We start from the raw sequence: 19,232 nt of genomic DNA, 5'->3' as shown, positions 1-19,232 counted from the left end.
GTTACTCCATTTTTCCCTAGGATCATCATACATTCCACGGGGCCAGGCATTCGAAACAGTGCGCGCAGACAATCCTGGTTGGACCGTTTCTCCGACCTGTGTCTTCTTCTGCCCTGCGTCGATTGTACCCGCAACTCCGACCAAAGGCCAATCTATTGGTCTTAGGCACAGGTTGTCATTGCGGAACGGCGTGCGCCCTGTCCTCGTCGTCGCATCACGGGGTGTTCGTTCTCGGAATTGCGTGACCTGGCACCCACGTGTGAGTCGCTTGCCTCAACGGGCTGACTTTCTCCCTTACCTTCAGCCAGCTTCTCTCAGTCGCTCGCCGTGGTGACGAGGATATATTCATCGGGTCGTTATTCGCCCCGCCAGGCGACTCCTTCATCCTCGCTGGTCCTTTGTCAGCGAGGTCTGACCGTTCCATGTGTGCATACAGTCAACATCTGCTATTCACTCTTGGGTTCCTCGGCAACTTCTACCGCCAGCTTCGTCTATAACTTTCGATCATAATCCTGGCGGTCAGAGCATTCTTTTGCCTCAAAAAGCACCGCATAAGAACTGCACAGGCGACGCGATCCTATCACCTTTCTTCTTATCTGAGAACTTGTTTCTGAGGTCCGAAGAGAGCATTTGGGCTCCCCCCCCTCCTCCTCCTCCTCCTCTTCCTCTTTCTCCCCTTTATCAGTGGGGTGCCCCCGCCCTCAGAGAGCATTGATTCTCTTTTCTTCACCCGGGCTTCACCCACCCTCCACATTTTCCTCTGGGGCCAATATCTTGTCAGAAAGTGCATATCCGCTTCGATTTCCCCCACTTGGTTGTCGAATCCGACTTGGCCCATTTATGACAGGCGATGCGCGGTGACGGCATTGTTGAACCCTCGCCGCTGTTCGAAGACCCGTCCCGTGCAGATGATTTTTCCGCACCGGCAGAGATAGCTAATGATGGATTGTGCGATCCGCCTGGTGTGCCACCCTTGTCGCGTGTGAACACCGATTCCTCGAACACTCTCAGCGGTCGCTCAGCCACCACCTTTGCCGGTGGTACGTCGGCCTTGACTCCGGAGGCTGATCGTGTGGCCTTTCACTTGGGCCACCAATATACAATGGGTGAAATGGCGACGGAAGAAAACCGTCACTTCACAGCCCTGGCAGCCGTTGTGCATCATCCTTCTACAACCAACGAAGGAGGTTCGTTTACTATAACTGAGAACCAGGTTGTCAACGCTGTGACTGCGGCCGTCCCCTCAAGTATCTTGCAACCGGATGCACGGCTTGTGGAAATGAACTCGCTTCGGCATATCTCCTCATTTGAAGGCGCTCGCTCAAGACTACATGGTCCAGATTCGCCGCCAATGGAAATGGATCAAGGATCACTCAGCTCGATGTCTGACGGGGATGATGTCGAGATGGATCGGATTGTGCAAAATCTGCTTGGGCAGACAACAAGATGGAGCAGTATTGCTACAGTCGCCAACAATGGCACTACATGTCATGAGGATATGGTGATGGACTACGATTCCAGTCTAGCAGAGGATAATCCATCGCCGTTGACCATTCCCGACGACGAGTTGAAGGATTTCCTCAGGTTCTACCCTGATGAAGAAGACTACTTTTACCGTAACGTCGCGGGGTACTCGCAGCGCGAGAGTACGTGGCATGACGTGAACTTGGACGACTTCTATCAAGCGATCACCTATGAATCGACCATATCCGACCCCCCTCAGATTCCTGTCCCAGCTCCCGAGTTCGCGACCGCAGGCATCGATCCTTTGGATAATCCACCAGAAGATGAAACCGACTGGCACCCCGCCTCTTTCGTGCATACCACCAGTATTGCTCCCAACCCCAGTCAAAGTCACCAGTGACGAACTGAACTAACTCATCTCACAGCATTTGAGCGCAATTTGACCATAGACGAATTCATTCAGCGATGGATGGTCCAGTCCAATATTATACCTCATGGATTCCATTCCGAGAATAGAATTCCTGCTCAGCTTCGTCCTCTTTCACGAATGATGGATTGGCAGCAACCTCTTGAGATCCATCGACCTCCTGGTTTCACAGGCCAGGTGTTTGATTTGCAACAAGTACCATGGGCTGAGACCCTCAAGGTGAAACGCTCTGATGCTCGAGACCTCCGCGATCGATGGTACACATCGTACCATAATCTTGATTATTCTCACAATGACCTAGCCGAACGGCTTCCACGGGAAGAGCTGTTCTTTCAAGAAAAGTCGATGTACACGGAACACAAGGCCACCGTCGAACATTTCCAGCTACGCAACCTATTGTCGGTGCCTGCATCTCACACAGTTCAGTTCGCCAGTCGATCAAAGATATACTCTTGGTCGCCGGAGTTTCATAGCATTTCTTGCCTGATTGATCTCAGTCGCCCTTTGCCCGAATTGGGCTTCCTCAACCCGGTCAAGGTGTCTAGCATGAAATCTGCGTTTGGGCTGACGGTTGCGGGCGGATTTTGCGGCGAGTATGCGCTTCATGGGGACACCGGTGAGGGGTCGGGGGCAAAGGGGCTTGTGACGCCTGACTTCAACGACGGTATCACCAACCACGTCGATGTCATCCGCAATCGTTCCGGACGCGAGCCCATCTGTGTGTTTGCCTCGAATGATCGCCATCTCCGGGTGCTAGACTGCGAAACCAACGTATTTCTGTCTGACCAGGAGTTGTCTCGTCCCATTAATTGCACTGCCACCTCGCCAGACAGTCGTCTCCGCGTGGTCATTGGGGACTCGCCAGACGCGTGGATCATTGAGGCTGACACGGGGCGGCCCGTGCATCCCCTTCGAGGCCATCGTGACTTTGGATTCGCTTGCGCTTGGTCCCCGGACATGCGACACATTGCCACCAGCAACCAGGACAAGACCGTGATCATCTGGGACGCGCGCACCTGGCGTGCGCTGGAAACGATCGATTCCGACGTCGCTGGTTATCGGTCCCTCCGCTTTTCTCCGGTCGGCGGTGGCCCTCGAACGCTCCTCTGCGCGGAACCTGCGGATCGCATTTCCATCATTGATGCCCAGATGTTTCAGTCGCGACAGGTTCATGATTTCTTTGGGGAGATCGGTGGTGCCGATTACTCCCCTGACGGCAGTGCTATCTGGGTTGCCAACACGGACCCGCACTTTGGCGGGTTCATGCAATATGAACGACGAAACTGGGGTCAGTCGTTTGGCCTGGCCGACCTTCCGAATGAATGGTTGTCAGAGGCAGAGCTGGACGGGGATGAACGATGCGTGGCCGGTCCTCGGCAGAGAGATTTGCGCTTTTTGCGGACCATGGCCGATGAAGAGTACGACTCCTTTATCCTGTGAGGGGACTCGATGCCGGTCGGCTCTTTACCATAACCACTCTCTCCTTTGCCGGGTTCTGTCTCTTCCTGCCTTATCTCTTCCATGGACCCTTTTTCTTTTTCTTTTTTCCTGCACATGCGAACTGGTGGAAATACTGCTTTTATCTTTGTCTATCATGCTTTGGCATCTTTGCCACCTCGTTTGGCGCGCATTTGATACCCCGTTTATCTTTGTCTATGTCTTCTTCCCTCCTCTGTCTTTTTTTTCCACTTTTTACCCTTCCGTCCCCACTCCACTCATGTTCTCGAGGTTGCTGGTCATCTCATCGGCAGGAGCCAGTTTGCACAAGTCATCTTCTCACCAGTCAATCCGAGATTTTTCTAGATCATCTCTCCGAGCAATGGTCGCCCTCCAATATCTCTGTAGCTGATTTGAGTCACCTGATTCGTTTCGATCAAGCATGGCAGGCCTTTCCGCGTCGACAGTTCATCCAAACATGGTTGATAGTAGACCTTGTCCCTTCTCGGAAGTATATCCTGTTCACCAACAGCTTGATACTCATTTCATGTCTCGAGGTAGCCGAAGGCGCTTCGGTCGTTTGTGTTTTTCAAAGTCCAGTCACAGGAACAGCATGTGGATCACACGGACCCAATATGCTGGATCCGGGGTTGTTCTACCGGTACCTGTCAAGAGGGACTGCTGAGTATTACGAACTTTTCGTCTGGTCCTCACAGGAATCTGGATGTAAGTACCTCCCTGAGCCTGAGGTCCATTTTTCTTGACCCTGGATGGGTCCCCTTGAGGATGAGGCGTGCACTGCCACACGTCATGCGTCTCCTTCAGCTGCAGCTCTCGGCACGATCGAGCCCCTCCAACTTCTCCACTTGAGCAAATCCCGCCACTCGATCCGATCGCAGCGAACACGCAAATAACCCCGCCTTCATCTATTGGCATCAGGTTGCCCCCGCCTTGAAGCTCGACTTCTTCCAATCCGCCGCTCCTCTCACTCTCTCTCTCTCCCACCCCTTTTCTCTCTTCCATACACTCTCCACACACATCGACTTACTCCATATCCCTCCCCCCTCGAGCTCTCCATTCATATCCTACAGTCATGGCTTCCAACGACTACTACAACGACACCCGCCACCAGGGCCGCCAGCAATGGTCGGGTGACGACGACTTCAGCAGCGCCGCCTCCCACGCCGAGCAGCACGCCGACCAGGACCGCTCCCTCTTCAGCTCAGCTCTCTCCTTCCTGAGTGACCGCAAGTCTCAGCTCTCGGACCCCTCGCAGGTCGAAGTCGATGAGGACCACGCCATGCGCGCGCACAATGCCATGTACAATGACCAGGACGACCGCGGCAGCCGTCATGATTCGTCAACAGTGGGCGCCGGCGCCGCGATGCAAGCACTGAAGATGTTCACCTCGGGCGGAAGTAACGATGGTGGTATGGATAAGAACAAGCTGATTGGTTTGGCTATGGCTCAGGCTGGTCAGTTGTGGGACCAGAAGCAGTCGAATGGTGCTCAGATGGTGAGTTGTATCTCCCGATCTTCTTCTTCTTCTCCTCCCTTTTCCCTCTCCCCTCCAATCCCTTCAGTCCTGGACTCTGAGATCCAAGTGCAATCTGGCTAAACATTCCGGTTTCGCTTCTTTTTCCTTTTTCTTAGGAGGGTGACAAGCAGTCTGCTGTCAACAGTGCCGCCGAGATGGCTCTCAAGATGTACTTGAAGAGTCAGGGTGGTGGTATCGGTGGAACTGGAGGTCCCGGTGGACTGTTGAGCTTGGCCAGCAAGTTCTTGTAAAGTCGTGTAAACAAGGGGCACGATGAATTCATTTTTCAGGATCGTGGAGGTTATCATGTATACACTCCCCTTGGGGGCATTTTGGACAATTCGTTTTCTTTTCCTACAAAGGAAACAAATAATTTGGACTCCTTTTCGCTTTATTGATTCCTCAAATCACAAGATAGCGCCGAGTTTCAGCCCTGGTGTCGTGGAATTTATCTTGTATTTGGCTATATTTGAACGTGCACGAGTGTATGGGGCCCTGGTTTGACAGAGATCACCTCAATAATTTGGATGGAACTTCTAAATGAAGTCGGTTAGATGGAATGACTTATTCAAGAGGAATGAACGCTAGGTCAAGGTGAAACTGTAAATTCCGATGCACTAGTGATGTCACCAGGGCAATAATCTTGGGGGAAACAGAACCTCAATCCTACAACTGCTAAATATACAGACAGAAGCTGGATAATGGTACGATCATACACAATCACCGACGGCATCGGTATAAAATGTCGAGAATCATCCTCTCCTACACGCAACTTTTACAAGACAGGGTAGGAATCAAATAGGCAACAAATAGCAGGAGGGGGTAATGGAAATAGAATGATAGTAGAAGCACAAATAGAATCCTCGGCAAGGGGAAGATGAAGCCGCGATAGAGGGCAAAAAGGGGACGAAGACCACGAAAAAAAAAGGAGAAAAGAAACAAAAAAGGGTCCAACGCTAAGCGCAGAAACGTAAAGACCGATCTAGCGCCTACGACCGACCAGAATGAAGAAGGGTCCATGAAAAAGAAGGATCAACTCGGCTTCTGAGACCACAGAGCTCCTCTGCGCCAAGTCAGAGGGTATACACAGATCTACCAGTCATCATCGTCATCGTGCTTCCCTTGCATGGCACTTTGGCGCGCACGCAATGCCTCGGCCAAGCCGCCTGCGAGACTGGCGTTTGAGGTACTGTTGGGAGTGCCCCGGCCACTAGCGCCCGAGGAATCACCCGAGTTCATGCTCAGGACACTATCGCGCGGGGCGGGAGGAGGAGCCGGCTTACGACCGGCCATGTTAGGCCGCTTCATAGGCGGGGCGGGCGGGGCAGGCTTGGATTTGGCTGCAGCAACAGCCCCCGTGCCATTCGCGACGGGGCTTGGGGTAGCCCGAGGGGCTGCTGGTGGGGGAGGAGGAGGGGCGGGCTTGGGCGTGGGCGCAACCTGCTCCTCGAGATAGGCCTCGGGTGTCCAACCTTGGGTGGACGTGGTCATGTTCATGCAGAGCCACCATCCTGTAAAGAGAAAGATTAGCTTCATTTCCAGGTGCAAAGGGTGCCAGGTGGTTCCCAAAAAAGAACAGAAAAAGAAAAGAAAACGGGCGGGACGTACCGTTCCCTTCCTTGGAAACAATTTGAACAATTTCACCAGCTCGAATGTTCAACTCATTGTCACGATCGCTGCTAAAGTCGTACAACACCTTGGCAGTGGGCTTCTTGGAGGCGGCAGGAGGTGCAGAGGGGGGCGGCGGAGGAGGAGCTCTGGCGGAGCTGGTCGACGTGTTGCGCGAGTGCGCCGCCGCGGCGGACACGGCCGCCACGGGCTGAGGCACAATTCGAGGTTGAGCGGCGGGCTGGCTCGCCTGGGGCATGGGCTGTGCCGCAGGGGGAGGCTTCCGGGCGGCAGCGGAGAGCTTCGAAGGCCCGCCGCCAGGGCCGCCTGGTCGAAGCAGTTTGCCCTTTGTGACGGGTCGCGCGGCAACCTGCTTTGCTCGCGGAGTAGGTTTGGATACGGAGCTTGGCGGCTCTCCGGCACTAGTGTGGATAGTGCTGCTCTTGTAGCTGTCAACAGCACCCGCCGCTGGGTCCTTGACAGCCTTGACGTAAGCCAGCTTCCCGGGCTTTTTGTTGTACTCGATGCTATCGGGAATGTGAGATTCATGGTTTCTGCAAACACACTAGGACGATGGTCTTACCTGTCGCCAATCTTGAGGTTCAAAGACCCTCGAAGAGCATTGGAAAGATGGGTGAAGAATTCGGTTTTGAACACGCAGTTCAGAAGAGGGTCGGGTTCTTGAGCTCCGATCACCAAAGAGAACCAGTCATCCTTCAGGTTGGATGTGCTGACGCTCTTGATCGCCCCAAGAGCAATCGTTCGCTCCGAAGCAATCACTAGCTGGTTATTGACAATGCTCTGAGAAACGATGTACACGTTGCGGTTGGTCTGGACCGGTTGTCAGTGGGCTTCGACCCGGGCTTCATGAGGTGAAAAGGAGGAGACGTACAAGAACAATGATGCGAGGCACAGGCTTGCTGGATCGTCCAAACTTCGAGACGAGTAATTCACCACGGCAGGAGAACAAGATATCCTCCGAACCTGCAATGATGCGGTGAGTCAAGTGTCATTTCCGAACTTGGGTCTAGAACTTACTACTGATGTTGGCGCCATTGCGAATCATTTCACCAGGACCACCCTTGTTGCCCACCCCGAGATAGTCCCCAAGGAAGCGACGCGACCCAAGCAAACTCATTCGGCGGCGCTCCTTGCGGTTCTGCAAGACCTGGTGGCCCTGATCGCGCACCTTGAGCAGCTCAAGACCACCCGTTGTCCGCCGCCAGAAACGCTGAATGCGGATCGCGCATTCGATGCGGTAGCGGAGGTAGTTTCGCCAAGCACGCTGGATACGAATGGCCATGTTGTGCCAGTATCGATCACGCATAGCCTCCAACGCGAAGAGCGTTTCGGGAGTCTTGACGAAGACCTTGGTAATACCCATCTGGTATTCTTCCGCTGGAATACTGGTATCACGGAGAATTTGCTTGGCACCGGACTCGGAATCACCTGTCCACGTGTAATCACCGGCATAGGAGGTCTTGGGCGACAGGAGGTAGAACCGCTCAACGAATTTGTCAAAGGTCTGACGGTATGCAAAACCAGCACGGCGAATGCGCACGTTCTCCTGCAGACCCAGGTACTTGATTTGATGAAGTACATTGCCTTCGTTGTACTCCCGAGGCGCTTTGTTGTCATTGGGCTTGATCGTACGAATATAAGACGGCTGGGCTTTCATGAGAGTCGTGACAAGGTCGTTCGCGGACGCCTTGATCTTGTCACCCGCGGTGGGGGGACGACGTTTATCATCTTGGTTCACCTGGTTCGGGAAGAGCGTGTGCACAAACTCGTTGCTGCTTGACCCCGCCAGGTTCAGCAAATCCTTCAACAGCTGATCCTTGTTCTTGTCGGTCATGCCCTCAACGGCGTAGCTCACATCACCGGCGTAGTGCTTAATGATGAATTGGCCCTGACGCGCCTCGAAATTGGGGTTCTGCGCTAGGAAGTTCAGTCTCCCCACGAAGGTGTTATCAGCCGCACCTGAATCGGCATGGGCAGTCGCACAGGCATCGTTCAACGCCGCGAACACACCGGGAGGTCTCTTGTCTTCGATCAAAGAGCAAACCACCTTGTTGTCGAAGTACTTGATCGGCGTCCACTTGATCTGTTCACGGGCATATTCATCTTGCTCGGCCTTGAGCGTCAACTGGATGAAAATCTGCTGAAGCTTCTCGTTGACATAATTAATGCAAAGCTGCTCAAAAGAGTTCTTTTCAAAGATCTCAAATCCGTAGATATCCAGGATACCAATCGAATTGGCCACAGCTCCCCGCGCAGTCAAAGACTGGTTGACGCGCCCGACGATCCAGTCGAAAAGGTTGAAATAAATGGCCTTGGCCAACGCATCCCGCACAGCGGAAGCCTGCACCGTGTTCAAAGGAACCTCATAAATTGAACCTCGGCGACCACCACGCGCAGTCTCCATGAGACGAAGCGTCAGCGCTTTGTTCACCTGAGCTGAATCGACCTCGAGCAGATATGCTACAAAGTCCACCACCGATTGGTCCGTGATTGACGCATTGCCGGAGTCATCCTCAGCGAACTGGACATTTCCGATCCACAGAATCGCCGCAAGCATCCGGAAAACATTGTCCTGCTCTGGTTCCGTCATTCCGATCATGCGCATCGCATCAAGCGTATCCTTGAATTCCGCAACATCGTCGACACCCGGCACGTCATAGCACTTGGAACGGCTGGTGTACAGGTAGGTCTGTGGTTGTTGCACACCAAAATTGTCGCGATATTTTTGCGGTGCAGCCTTGGTGAATTTGTAGAAGATGTGGAAGTTTCGCTCGTTGGTGATCTGGCCAACGACGCGAGACTTCTCGAGGAGGTAATTTGTGATGTTGGCACCAACCGGCTCGCCATTAGCATTGAATTCCAGCTCCAAGTACTTGCCGAATCGCGAGGAATTGTTGTTGCGCAATGTCTTTGCATTGCCAAAGGACTCGAGGAGCGGGTTTGTGGCCAACACCATGTCCTTGGTCTGCTGAATCGAGGAGTCGCTCCCGCCCGAGACACTAGCAATGTATTGCATGATGCGCTTGGCGGCTTCTGTCTTTCCCGCACCCGACTCTCCCGAAATGATCACACACTGGTTGTCTTTGTATGACTTCATGTTGTAGTATGCTGACTCGGCAACTCCAAAGACGTGCGGAGGGACCTCGAGCCGGTTCTTGCCGCGATAGGAGTCGAGGACTTTATCGGTGTAGATTCCCACTGTGGTCCGAAGAGCGTATGTCAGCGGGCTTTTACGTGGGCAGACGAATCGGTGTATACTTACAGTCGCGGAACGGATTGACAGAGACCAGCACATGGCCAATGTAGGTCTGGTAGGATTCTTGTCAGCCTCATTTCAGTGTGCAATGCACAGGGCTCCTGCCCCGCAGTGTAGCCGTTGCGCCGGCGGCCTCCTTACATAGATCTCATCGTGCTCGAACCGCAGTTTCAGATTGTCGTTGATGGCTTCGTTGGAGATCTTGCTCAATAACGTGAGGTCGGAAACGCCGATTTCCTTCTTCTTGGAGCTTTCAAAGGTGGCCTTCTTGACTTGCGACTTGCCCGTCTGGCGCCCATCACCAACGTCTGCGACAGCCTTGTTGCGGCCGAAGCGACTTTTCTTTTCGCCGCCTACTGGCCTTCGTGACTGACCCTGTATGAGCGCGAGAAATTGCGGGGTTAGCCTGGATCGTGCGAGAAGGCTGGCCTTGCGACAATTGAAGAGGGGGGTGAGGAGGGGAGTCGAGATACAAGCCACTCACCATGTTCGTGTCGAGCTCCCCGGCTTTTGGGTATCAGGAATGATTCTGATCAATCAATGAGATGAGATTCAGGGTACCCAGATGCGCGGTATCTCTGGGGCAGCGAGGATTGTTCGCGAGAAAGAGTATGATGGAGGATCAAGTGTAGGGCCTCAGCGAAGCGGCCTGGAGCTGGGGGCGGCATGCGGGCGGACTTACGTACGACGAGACAAACCCAACCAAACAGCCCGGGAACCCGCACCTCCCGCTGGAACTGCGCCACACTGGAATTCTCCGCTGGCCAAAGACGATGCATGAATCTTGCTGCCTCGACGGGAACAAATGATCGTTACTGGTCTATCAACCTTCGGTCAACCCATGGAGTGCACCAGATTCAGGACCGTAATGATGTCGACGCGTAAGAGTGTGGATTCCAGATACTTTTCTCTATTAATGACAAGGTGAAACCCCCCCCCCCCCCCCCTTTGGTATAGACAGCCACGAGCGTCAGTGTGGCTCATGCAAGGATTCGAGGGTTCTTGATATGCACCGACGTCATTGGGCATGGACATTGGCAACGGCACTAGCGGAGGATTGAAGCCTGACATGACTCGGTCTTTCCCGTTTCAAGGCATGAGATGATTGAGGCTCTCTGATTTCAATCTCCAGGGCCATAAATCCTCTCGGATGTGATTGTATGGACCGTCACACGCAGATTTCACAGGTACTGGCGTCTAACAGCACGACATCCATATACGCACGTGTTTGTCTGGGAGTATATAATCAATTTATGCGCTTGCCATCCGATGCTGTTGGAGTGGAGAGAGAATAATGATCCTAACTACGTGCATTCAATTATGATAAGTACAAGATTTGGTTTCGCAGGTCGGAGTGGATTGAGAATGGCTATGTGGTCTAGTGTCCATCTTGACTGGCCGGGGTTATTTCCTGTCTGTACGAGAGCCCATTGGATTCTCCGATAAAGTTAGTGATCACTCCTGGATTTCGCAAGTATGCCGGACGGCTGTCAGTAATCACGTTCAATCAGGCATGTCGTTATCGAGTTGGGGTAATGATCGACGGGTTCCAGAAGGCCCGACGAACCAGGGCTCTAAGCAGGGTCCTCTCGCAGAGACGTAGAAGAAACCGCAGGCTCAACTTTGGATGGTTGCGGAGCATGAAGCACCAAACCGCCAAGAGCAGATACAATTTATGCATCTTCCGTCCTAAACTATAAACTTCCAGTGCCCAAAGCCTAGCTCGAGACTTCTATACTGACTCGCGGGCCGTAAAATGTCCTCGAGCTCTCCACGTTGTAGAAGCCTCTCAGCTGGAGGTTGCGGTCTCCACACCATGTCCCTCCAAGCTCCACCGTAGCAGCACATCCGCTGAACTGGTCTTGGTCCAAGAGAAGACAGGCGTCAGAGTGACACCTGGCAGGGAAAAAGATACTTGTCCAATTTATTGTTGCGGCGTAGGGCTGAGCCAATCCGTATGAAAGACAGGCTAAGAGGGCTTGGGTGCGACTGGCCTCCTGTGCTCCCAGTAACACGGATTTTCCGCAGATCGGGGTAAGCTTTTTCTGTCTAATGAGACATATGGGAGAAGAAGACACGGGTTGCTGTATCAGGCAAGGGATTATCACCGATATGAAGCTCGTCCCGCTCGGCTTGTATGTCTCGTCGCCGATCCGGCTAAGGTTATTGAATAGTACAGAGTTGAGGACAGGCCTCCAAAGGCATGAATCCACAAGAGGAGACTTCATGATGATCAGTCCATTGAAAGAATTAATACAGAATTATACAAACTGGAACATAAGACCTGTCTTTAAATGCCAAGGGAAAGAGATGTGCTGAGCGGAGGGTATTCACGCTGAAAACAGATGCAAAGTCAAAAACCGAGAGAGGCGAATCATTGGAGATGTGGTAATCAGAAGAGTGGGCAACATCCCCCTTAGTGGCCAGCACAAGGCGCGAGGGGATTTCTATGATTTCCCGCTGCTGGCTACCACCTGAACGGGTGCGGATGGCTTTTCGGCCGTAGGCTGTGTTTGTTGAGACTCTGTCGATGAGTTTGCGATCGTGCTCCCTTTGCCAAAGGGGATCAGAGATGCCATACGCGTCCACCACGTCGCTGGCGCTTCGGGTTCCTCTACTTCAGGAACGACTTCCCAAACTTCGCGAGGTAAGATGTGGTGGGTTCCCTTTGAACCACCGTGCTTCATCTTCAGGGACAGCAGCTCTTTCTCCAACGCAACAAGAGCCTCCCTGGCCGTCTTTTCCGATTGTTCCAGCTCGGCCAATCGATCTTCCACGCCTTCTCTGCGAGTGCTCTCCTTGCGACGCGAGCGCCATGACTCAAACACGATCAGTCCACCCGCGACGAGGAAGAGGAAGGATTCACTGATGAAATTGGCGCCCGACTCGATGGCTTTGGATTCGGACAGCGGTCGAATTCGATAATGATGTGGCTTCGCAGCTTCTTCGGCGGCAGCTTTGGCTTTGGCTTGAGCCTCCTCCTCGGCCTTGGTGGCAGCCTCGGTTTTCACTGTCGGAGCTGTGGGGATGTGTTTCTTAGCTTCGGCTTCTGCCTGTGCTTGTTTGCGAACCGCACTGGTGTCGCGTATATTGCCTAACCGCAGGCGCATATCGAATCGATGGAGGGCCTGTGCCATTGAGACACAGACTTTGCGGAAGCGCTCATGCTCGCGAGCTTGGGCCTTAATTTGATTCTGTAAAGACGTAAGTCGGCCGCTCAGGAGGAGGGGGAGGAACAGACTGTATGCTCACCGCGATGGGCTTGGAGAGAGTGCGAATTGCAAGCGAAGACAATTTCAGTGTTAGCGACATGACGTTTGAGGACAAGGCTAGCACAGCTTGGGAGTGCAACTTGGAAGCCTTTGACTCAATGGCCCGGTTGCCCGTGACGGCGATCAGCCACGGGGCTCTCACAAAAGCCCCACCGACGCGCAAACCCGACAAGACCGACTTTAAACTCCGATGCTGAGCCCGTGTCTACGATTCGTCCAATCACGTTGAGATTCTGGAGGAATGAGTCAGCACATTTCCGCCTGGGGAGGACCTGGTGTTTGGACAGTATAGTACCAGAGAGGAGTACTTGGTTATGTACTCCCTCTACACTATGAAGATAACATTTGTTTCAATAATTCCATTCAAGGTGCCAGCGAAGTGAATAATCTTAAGAATCATTTGAAAACACTGGGCTTCGGCCTGCTTTCTTTCAGAACAGCAAATCACTCGGGCTCTAATCCTATTCCTGCACTGTGTGTCACGTGTGATTACCTTCGTGCCTGACAACTGTGGCCATGGATGGTCGTGGAAATCCTGCGAATTCTCGAATTCTACCGTATTTTCAACTCACAAGGCCACCAGAAGGATCAGATCCAGGATTGAGTGTCCAACCGGATGCCAGCTGGGAGCTTATGGACTGGCTGATTTTCATCTGATTTATACTAACTTTGATATTCCTCAAAAGTGCCCATTGTTAATCAGAACAGGGACGAAGATATGCGTTGTGGATTGTGGCGTGCACGGATATACATATTTTACCCGACCATTCTAGGCACTGTAAACCTTACGCTGGAAATTTTAGCTCGATTCTTGACACTTCCTGGACCAGCTAGTACTTTGATGGTAGATGTCTCAAGTTCAAAGCTTCCGGTTCAACTCAAGTATTGACCACTGCGTCGGAGGAGACAGCTGGTCTCCCCAAAAAGCTCGTTTTTTCCGGGCTCCACGTGTTAAGCATCTCATGTCTTGTCAACTTCTTAAGAAGAAGCCAACCTTAGCTGCTTCTACTGAATTGGAAGGTGTTTCCGTGCTTCAAAAGATATAGGTAGTCACCATTGATGAGGGTTCCGAAGATAAACGATAGTGCCTGGGCTGTAAAGCCCTTAAGATGGAATGGATGCTTGAATAACCATGTTGGAGGCCGTCTCAAGTCTTGGAATTAATTCCCTCATGTGCCCACGAGTCTCTAAAGTGGCCCCGCAAAGACCCAAGATACAGTGAGAAGCTGTTAGGAGGACATCACCTGAGAGTGGGAAACTAGATTCATACAAGATAATCTGACTGGCTGCAATAATCATGCTTGTCATCTCAAGCCAGCCCTCCCTGGCATTCCCATAACTTCCCATCAACCATGTTATTGAATAAAGGACTCCCCCGAGATGGGATATGGTATGTTCAGTCCTTCTTACCCAATCAATGAATCAACCATGGCAGTTACTTGAAATGATAAACCAGAGATAATTTCCTGGATCTGCTGTTACTGCTGGATCAAATACCTACTTAAATCATCAATTGAAATCGAGGCAAAACGCGATCTATATCCATTTACCGCCCGCATAGAGACGGGGTTGCTGAATGATCACGTGACGCGTTTCCATGTTTATTGTTTTCCGAATCGGGAAATCTATTGTGATCCGAGTTCTTCACTTGGGCTTCATCCGCTTCTCCGCTTTTAGTCACTGTCAATCTCTTACCGCCCCGCGTTTTTTTTCTAGGAATTAGTATTGTCTTTGAGTGTTCTTTTTAGCGTCTTGCATTCTGGTAAGATTTTGACCGTCGTACCCTTAATTGAGGGGAGGCCTGGTCGTGTGGCTGCGAATCGGGCGGATTTCAAAAACTCGAGACCAATACTAATATCCTCAAACAGTTGCGGAAACAGCAAACAGCAACTCAATACCCCATCTTTTGCTCCAATGCTTATTCGCTTGATATCCATTTGATCACCTCATTTCGATAATTTTTCCCGAGACCCGTTGCGACAGACGAACCAGCCTAGGACCCGAAGCAATTCTCTCTTTGTCACATGATCCAAGATGGATGCCCTCTCACCTCGATCGACCAACCAGCCAATCAAGCCAAAGGGTTTACCGGATCACAAGATGGCCGACAAGCGTGCTGTTGCTGTGACGCAAAAGTCTTCTTCTACGTCCAAGAACCATGCCGATCCACCGCCATCGAGGGTGACAGAGCCAGAAGAAGATGGAGAAGAATACATAATCGGAGGGTTTCTTGGGAAAGGTGGATTTGCCGTGTGCTACGAGGGAACATTAGCACGAAACGGTCGCGTCTTTGCAATGAAAGTTGTCAAGTCTCAGATGCCCCAAAAGAAGATGGAAGAGAAGGTACAGCTAGACTATCCTGGTCGAAGAGTCGGAGCACTTGCGCTAACCTTGAACAGTTTCGCACAGAGCTCCAAATTCACTCAAAAATGCGTCACCCTTTCATCGTTCAATTCTACCGCGCCTTCGCCTTCCACCAAAGCACATACGTTGTCCTCGAACTATGCCCAAATGGATCGGTCATGGATATGGTCCGAAAGCGACGTTGTCTCAGCTTACCAGAAGTCCGTCGCTTCATGATACAACTCTGCGCTGGCGTCAAATACCTCCATAAACGCTTCGTGGCGCATCGAGATTTAAAAATGGGGAATTTGTTCCTGGATCGCAATATGAACATCAAGATTGGAGACTTTGGTCTAGCGGCAATGATTCTCTCGGATAAGGATGCGAAAAGACGAAACACGCTGTGCGGAACACCCAATTACATTGCACCTGAAGTTCTTGATAAAAGCAAAGGCGGCCACACTCAGAAAGTCGATATCTGGTCACTGGGTGTCATATGGTGAGTGGATTAAATGAAAAGTTTCACGTACAGGAAGGCCTAACTAGAGTGGTATAGTTTTGCGATGCTTACCGGCTATCCACCATTCCAATCGAAGACTCAGGAAGAAATCTATAAAAAGGTCCGGAGCTTGACATATGTGTGGCCCAAAGAATCAGAGAACACGAATCATATCCCCGAGGAAGCTAAGGACCTGGTTAGCGCATGCTTGAATTTGGTGGACGAAGAGCGCCCAGATCCGGACGACATTGTTGAGCATCCTTTCTTCAGCATGTACGATGGGTGCATTCCCCGCCAACTAGACCCGGCATGTCGTTTTAACAAACCGATTTGGCTCAAGGATCAAGCTCCCCGCGGTGATTGTATGGTCAACGGATACGGACTCGACTTTGACGAGAAGCTTCGCGCCTATATCCAACAAGTGGACGACCCCAGCCAACGTTACCACTCGTGCAAGGCGGCATTTTATTCTTTATGTGGTGTGGGAAGAAAGCCAGACGGAACGGCTCGTAAATCAGTTGGTCGGAACTGTTCAAAGTCGGCTTACTCGGAGTGTGAGACGGAAGATGCGAGAGGTCTCAGACCTGACGTGCCGTTACCCATGGACTTTGTCTATCGATGGCCTCACGAAATCGAAGGGGACTGGTGCCACATGGAAAGCTCTCGAAGAACATTACGCACTGAGGATCGCGGATTAGACGAGAGCACAATGTCAGCACGGAGTGTTTCCGTTCGCGCAAAAGCAATCACATCCAGCCGGACAAACGTGGCGCTGGCGGCTGCTCAGCAGCGACGCATGGAAGGTCAGAATCATGCTGCAACCCTACGACAACAGGCTCGTCCGGGAATGTCCTCATTGCGCAGGGCGCCCATTGTGGCTGAATTTGCAGAATCCACCGCAAGACCTACTCGGGAGCCAGTCGAGCCTGATCATGCGGCCGCTGTGAGTGCAAATGTGCCACCCGGTGGGCTCTCAGAGCGGCCGATTCGTGCCCGAAGAATGGTGTCCGCATCCAACGCCCCAACCACCCGAGACATCATCGCTCCTTCGCTCGCCAAATCCACAAGCATGCCCTCGGGCCTTACCATAGGCAAGACAAGATCGCAATCCCGTCGACTCGAAGCCGCCAACCAAGAAATGCAATCTTCGACGCATACGCACGAGAGTAGGATCCCGGCAGTTGTTGAACAAAGTCGCACCGTGACTCGACAGGCCTCTCTGCGATCCGCGTCGCGTGCTGACTTGAGGCTGGCTGCGGGGAGAGTTGAGCAGCCCAACCCCAGCTCAACAGGATCTGCCCTTTCCTTCGGTCAAACCACAAAATCACTGAGTCAGGCGGACAGTCTCGCTCGTGCCGATAGCAAGTCACAGAAGGCTCGCTCCAGCCTGGGCCTGAGTCCGCTTTTCCACCATGATGACCTTTGTCACGACCTGCCAAGCACATCATTGTCTGATGTAAACAACAACCTGCGTGTCATGTTGACAAACCTTGTTCATCAAGGTCCCACGCGACGTCGAGTTGGCTCCAGGAAACAACCTCATGCATATGTCATCAAGTGGGTAGACTACACGAATCGGTATGGCATTGGATATGTGCTGGATGATGGTAGTGTCGGATGCGTGTTCAAGGGGGAGAACGGCCGACCCGCGACGAGTGTGGTTATTCGAAACGGGGAGCGACATATTCGCCGCAAGGCACGCAGCGTCGACACTCCAGAGGAGAAAGGCATCCCATATTCGGAGGCAGATCAGCTTGTCCCTCGGTCCGGGCCACCGATTGAATTTTACGAGAATCGTGACGACAGCTTACTGGGCTGCCGTGGCATTCGGCGAGCGATGATTGATACGTGCCTCTTTGACGCGAGGACTTCCAAAGTCATGAGGATTCGTGGCACATCTGGCTCGGAGACCGAACGCTCGGATCTTGAAAAGGTCAAGCGAGTCAAACTGGTGGATCAGTTTGGCAAATACATGATCGGGTCATTGGGTCGCCATGGTGATGAAGGCCTTGGTGATGAATTGCCCGCACATAGCAGTGGCCAGTTCATCAAATTTTATCAGCGGCTTGGAAATGTTGGAATATGGGGCTTTGGTGATGGCGCTTTCCAATTCAACTTCCCTGATCACACTAAGCTTGTGATTGCACCGGGCCGCACCCGCAGCTCTTCTCCATGGATTGATTTCTACCATCTCTCACCCTCTGCAGCACGCTATTTCACTGCCAAAGGGAAGATGCATCCGTCGGGCTTCGATACTCGCGCCGTCGCCTCTGATGAAGCAGCTACTTTCTTGAGTATTGCCAATGGCGAATCTCTCAATTCTGTCGAAGATCGCATTCGGGACATCCTGGAAGCGAATTCCTTCTTGGAAAAGATCAACTTCATCCGGGACGTCCTCAAGGATTGGATCACGTTTGGGCGACTCGGTGGCCGTCCACCTTCGACTTCCGCATCTGGGCAAGAATTGGTGTCGACCGAGATGCTCTGGCGAGGCACCCAAGACCGGTCACCAGGGGGTAGCAACGGCACCAAGTTCGTGTGGGTGACCGTTGGTGCACCTGATGGAGATGGAGTCTATCGGTCGGTCATGCTGAAGGATTCCGAGATTGAGCGGCCTGACAAGCGAGCTGGCCCGAGTCTTGACAGGGAAATGGAGGCTCTGAAGGAGCGGTTGAGAGGGCTGGGCCGTGAGTGATATTTGAGTTCGGATTTTATTATTTAGGATGTTGTTCACCTCACGACTTTATGATTTGCGCTGTCTTTCCTTACGCGGTCTCGCGTTTGTTAAGACAATTCTTGTGCATCTGTGGCGTTATCGAAGATTCTTCGTCAGAAGCGCTGGCTGTTTTCTTTTTGTCTTTTTGCATGCCTATTTGATGGCCCCATAGCTTTAGTGTTTGAGCCCCAGTGAATTGAATAATTTAAATGTTTCCTTCGAATTTGGGTACACATTTTAGTTTGTCTTGCTCTGCACTTGCGCGGATCACGCTCGTGTTCACCATCGTCTCATCCTGACTCACGAGACCCGTAGTAGGCCGATGGGTTTGGGGGAAAAGAATAGGTAGACGGATTTCACACGTAATTTGCTTCACACATGTGCAAATTGTTACTCACAAGAAATCTGGTTGGGCGCGAAAAGGCTATTTGACCTGGTGAGCATCTGGAAATCGGGTTCCAGACTCGTGCCAAATGTTGCTAACATTCATTTAGGAGAAAACACACCAACTGTACAGAAAGAACCCCAGAGTAGTGAGAGTTGGGCCTTTAATGAATTTATCAAAACGCATTTTACAAAAAGAGAAAGACAGACAGGAATGCGGGTAAAGAACTCTATTCATACTGAGGACAATGATCATGAAACGTTTAAG

The 19,232-nt window shown here is 52.1% G+C and overlaps 5 protein-coding genes across 5 annotated transcripts; 3 read left to right on the top strand and 2 right to left on the bottom strand.

The window, feature by feature from the left end:
* Positions 1–850: 850 nt before the first annotated feature.
* POX_h09749 (uncharacterized protein) lies at positions 851–3,331 on the top strand (the record flags this gene model as incomplete). The annotated part of the gene is made up of 2 exons (XM_050118496.1): positions 851–1,829; positions 1,890–3,331. 2 exons carry the CDS (start codon positions 851–853, stop codon positions 3,329–3,331), a joined length of 2,421 nt encoding a protein of 806 aa, XP_049965283.1.
* A 1,090-nt stretch (positions 3,332–4,421) lies between these two features.
* POX_h09748 (uncharacterized protein) lies at positions 4,422–5,116 on the top strand (the record flags this gene model as incomplete). Its single annotated transcript, XM_050118495.1, has 2 exons — positions 4,422–4,844; positions 4,982–5,116. The coding sequence occupies 2 exons, from the start codon at positions 4,422–4,424 to the stop codon at positions 5,114–5,116; spliced, it is 558 nt and encodes a 185-aa protein (XP_049965282.1).
* Positions 5,117–5,957: 841 nt separating this feature from the next.
* On the bottom strand, positions 5,958–10,237 carry POX_h09747 (Myosin-1; the record flags this gene model as incomplete). Its single annotated transcript, XM_050118494.1, has 8 exons — positions 5,958–6,376; positions 6,474–7,000; positions 7,057–7,304; positions 7,366–7,457; positions 7,512–9,692; positions 9,757–9,802; positions 9,892–10,125; positions 10,235–10,237. The coding sequence occupies 8 exons, from the start codon at positions 10,235–10,237 to the stop codon at positions 5,958–5,960; spliced, it is 3,750 nt and encodes a 1,249-aa protein (XP_049965281.1).
* A 1,960-nt stretch (positions 10,238–12,197) lies between these two features.
* POX_h09746 (uncharacterized protein) lies at positions 12,198–13,062 on the bottom strand (the record flags this gene model as incomplete). Its single annotated transcript, XM_050118493.1, has 2 exons — positions 12,198–12,944; positions 13,003–13,062. The coding sequence occupies 2 exons, from the start codon at positions 13,060–13,062 to the stop codon at positions 12,198–12,200; spliced, it is 807 nt and encodes a 268-aa protein (XP_049965280.1).
* Positions 13,063–15,056: 1,994 nt separating this feature from the next.
* POX_h09745 (uncharacterized protein) lies at positions 15,057–18,559 on the top strand (the record flags this gene model as incomplete). The annotated part of the gene is made up of 3 exons (XM_050118492.1): positions 15,057–15,365; positions 15,422–15,864; positions 15,922–18,559. 3 exons carry the CDS (start codon positions 15,057–15,059, stop codon positions 18,557–18,559), a joined length of 3,390 nt encoding a protein of 1,129 aa, XP_049965279.1.
* Between the last annotated feature and the right edge of the window lie 673 nt (positions 18,560–19,232).

Source organism: Penicillium oxalicum, chromosome VIII (assembly GCF_001723175.1).
Source record: "Penicillium oxalicum strain HP7-1 chromosome VIII, whole genome shotgun sequence".
NCBI lineage: Eukaryota > Fungi > Ascomycota > Eurotiomycetes > Eurotiales > Aspergillaceae > Penicillium > Penicillium oxalicum.
Note: the sequence above shows the minus strand (reverse complement) of the source record. Positions and strands in the feature narration are given on the sequence as shown.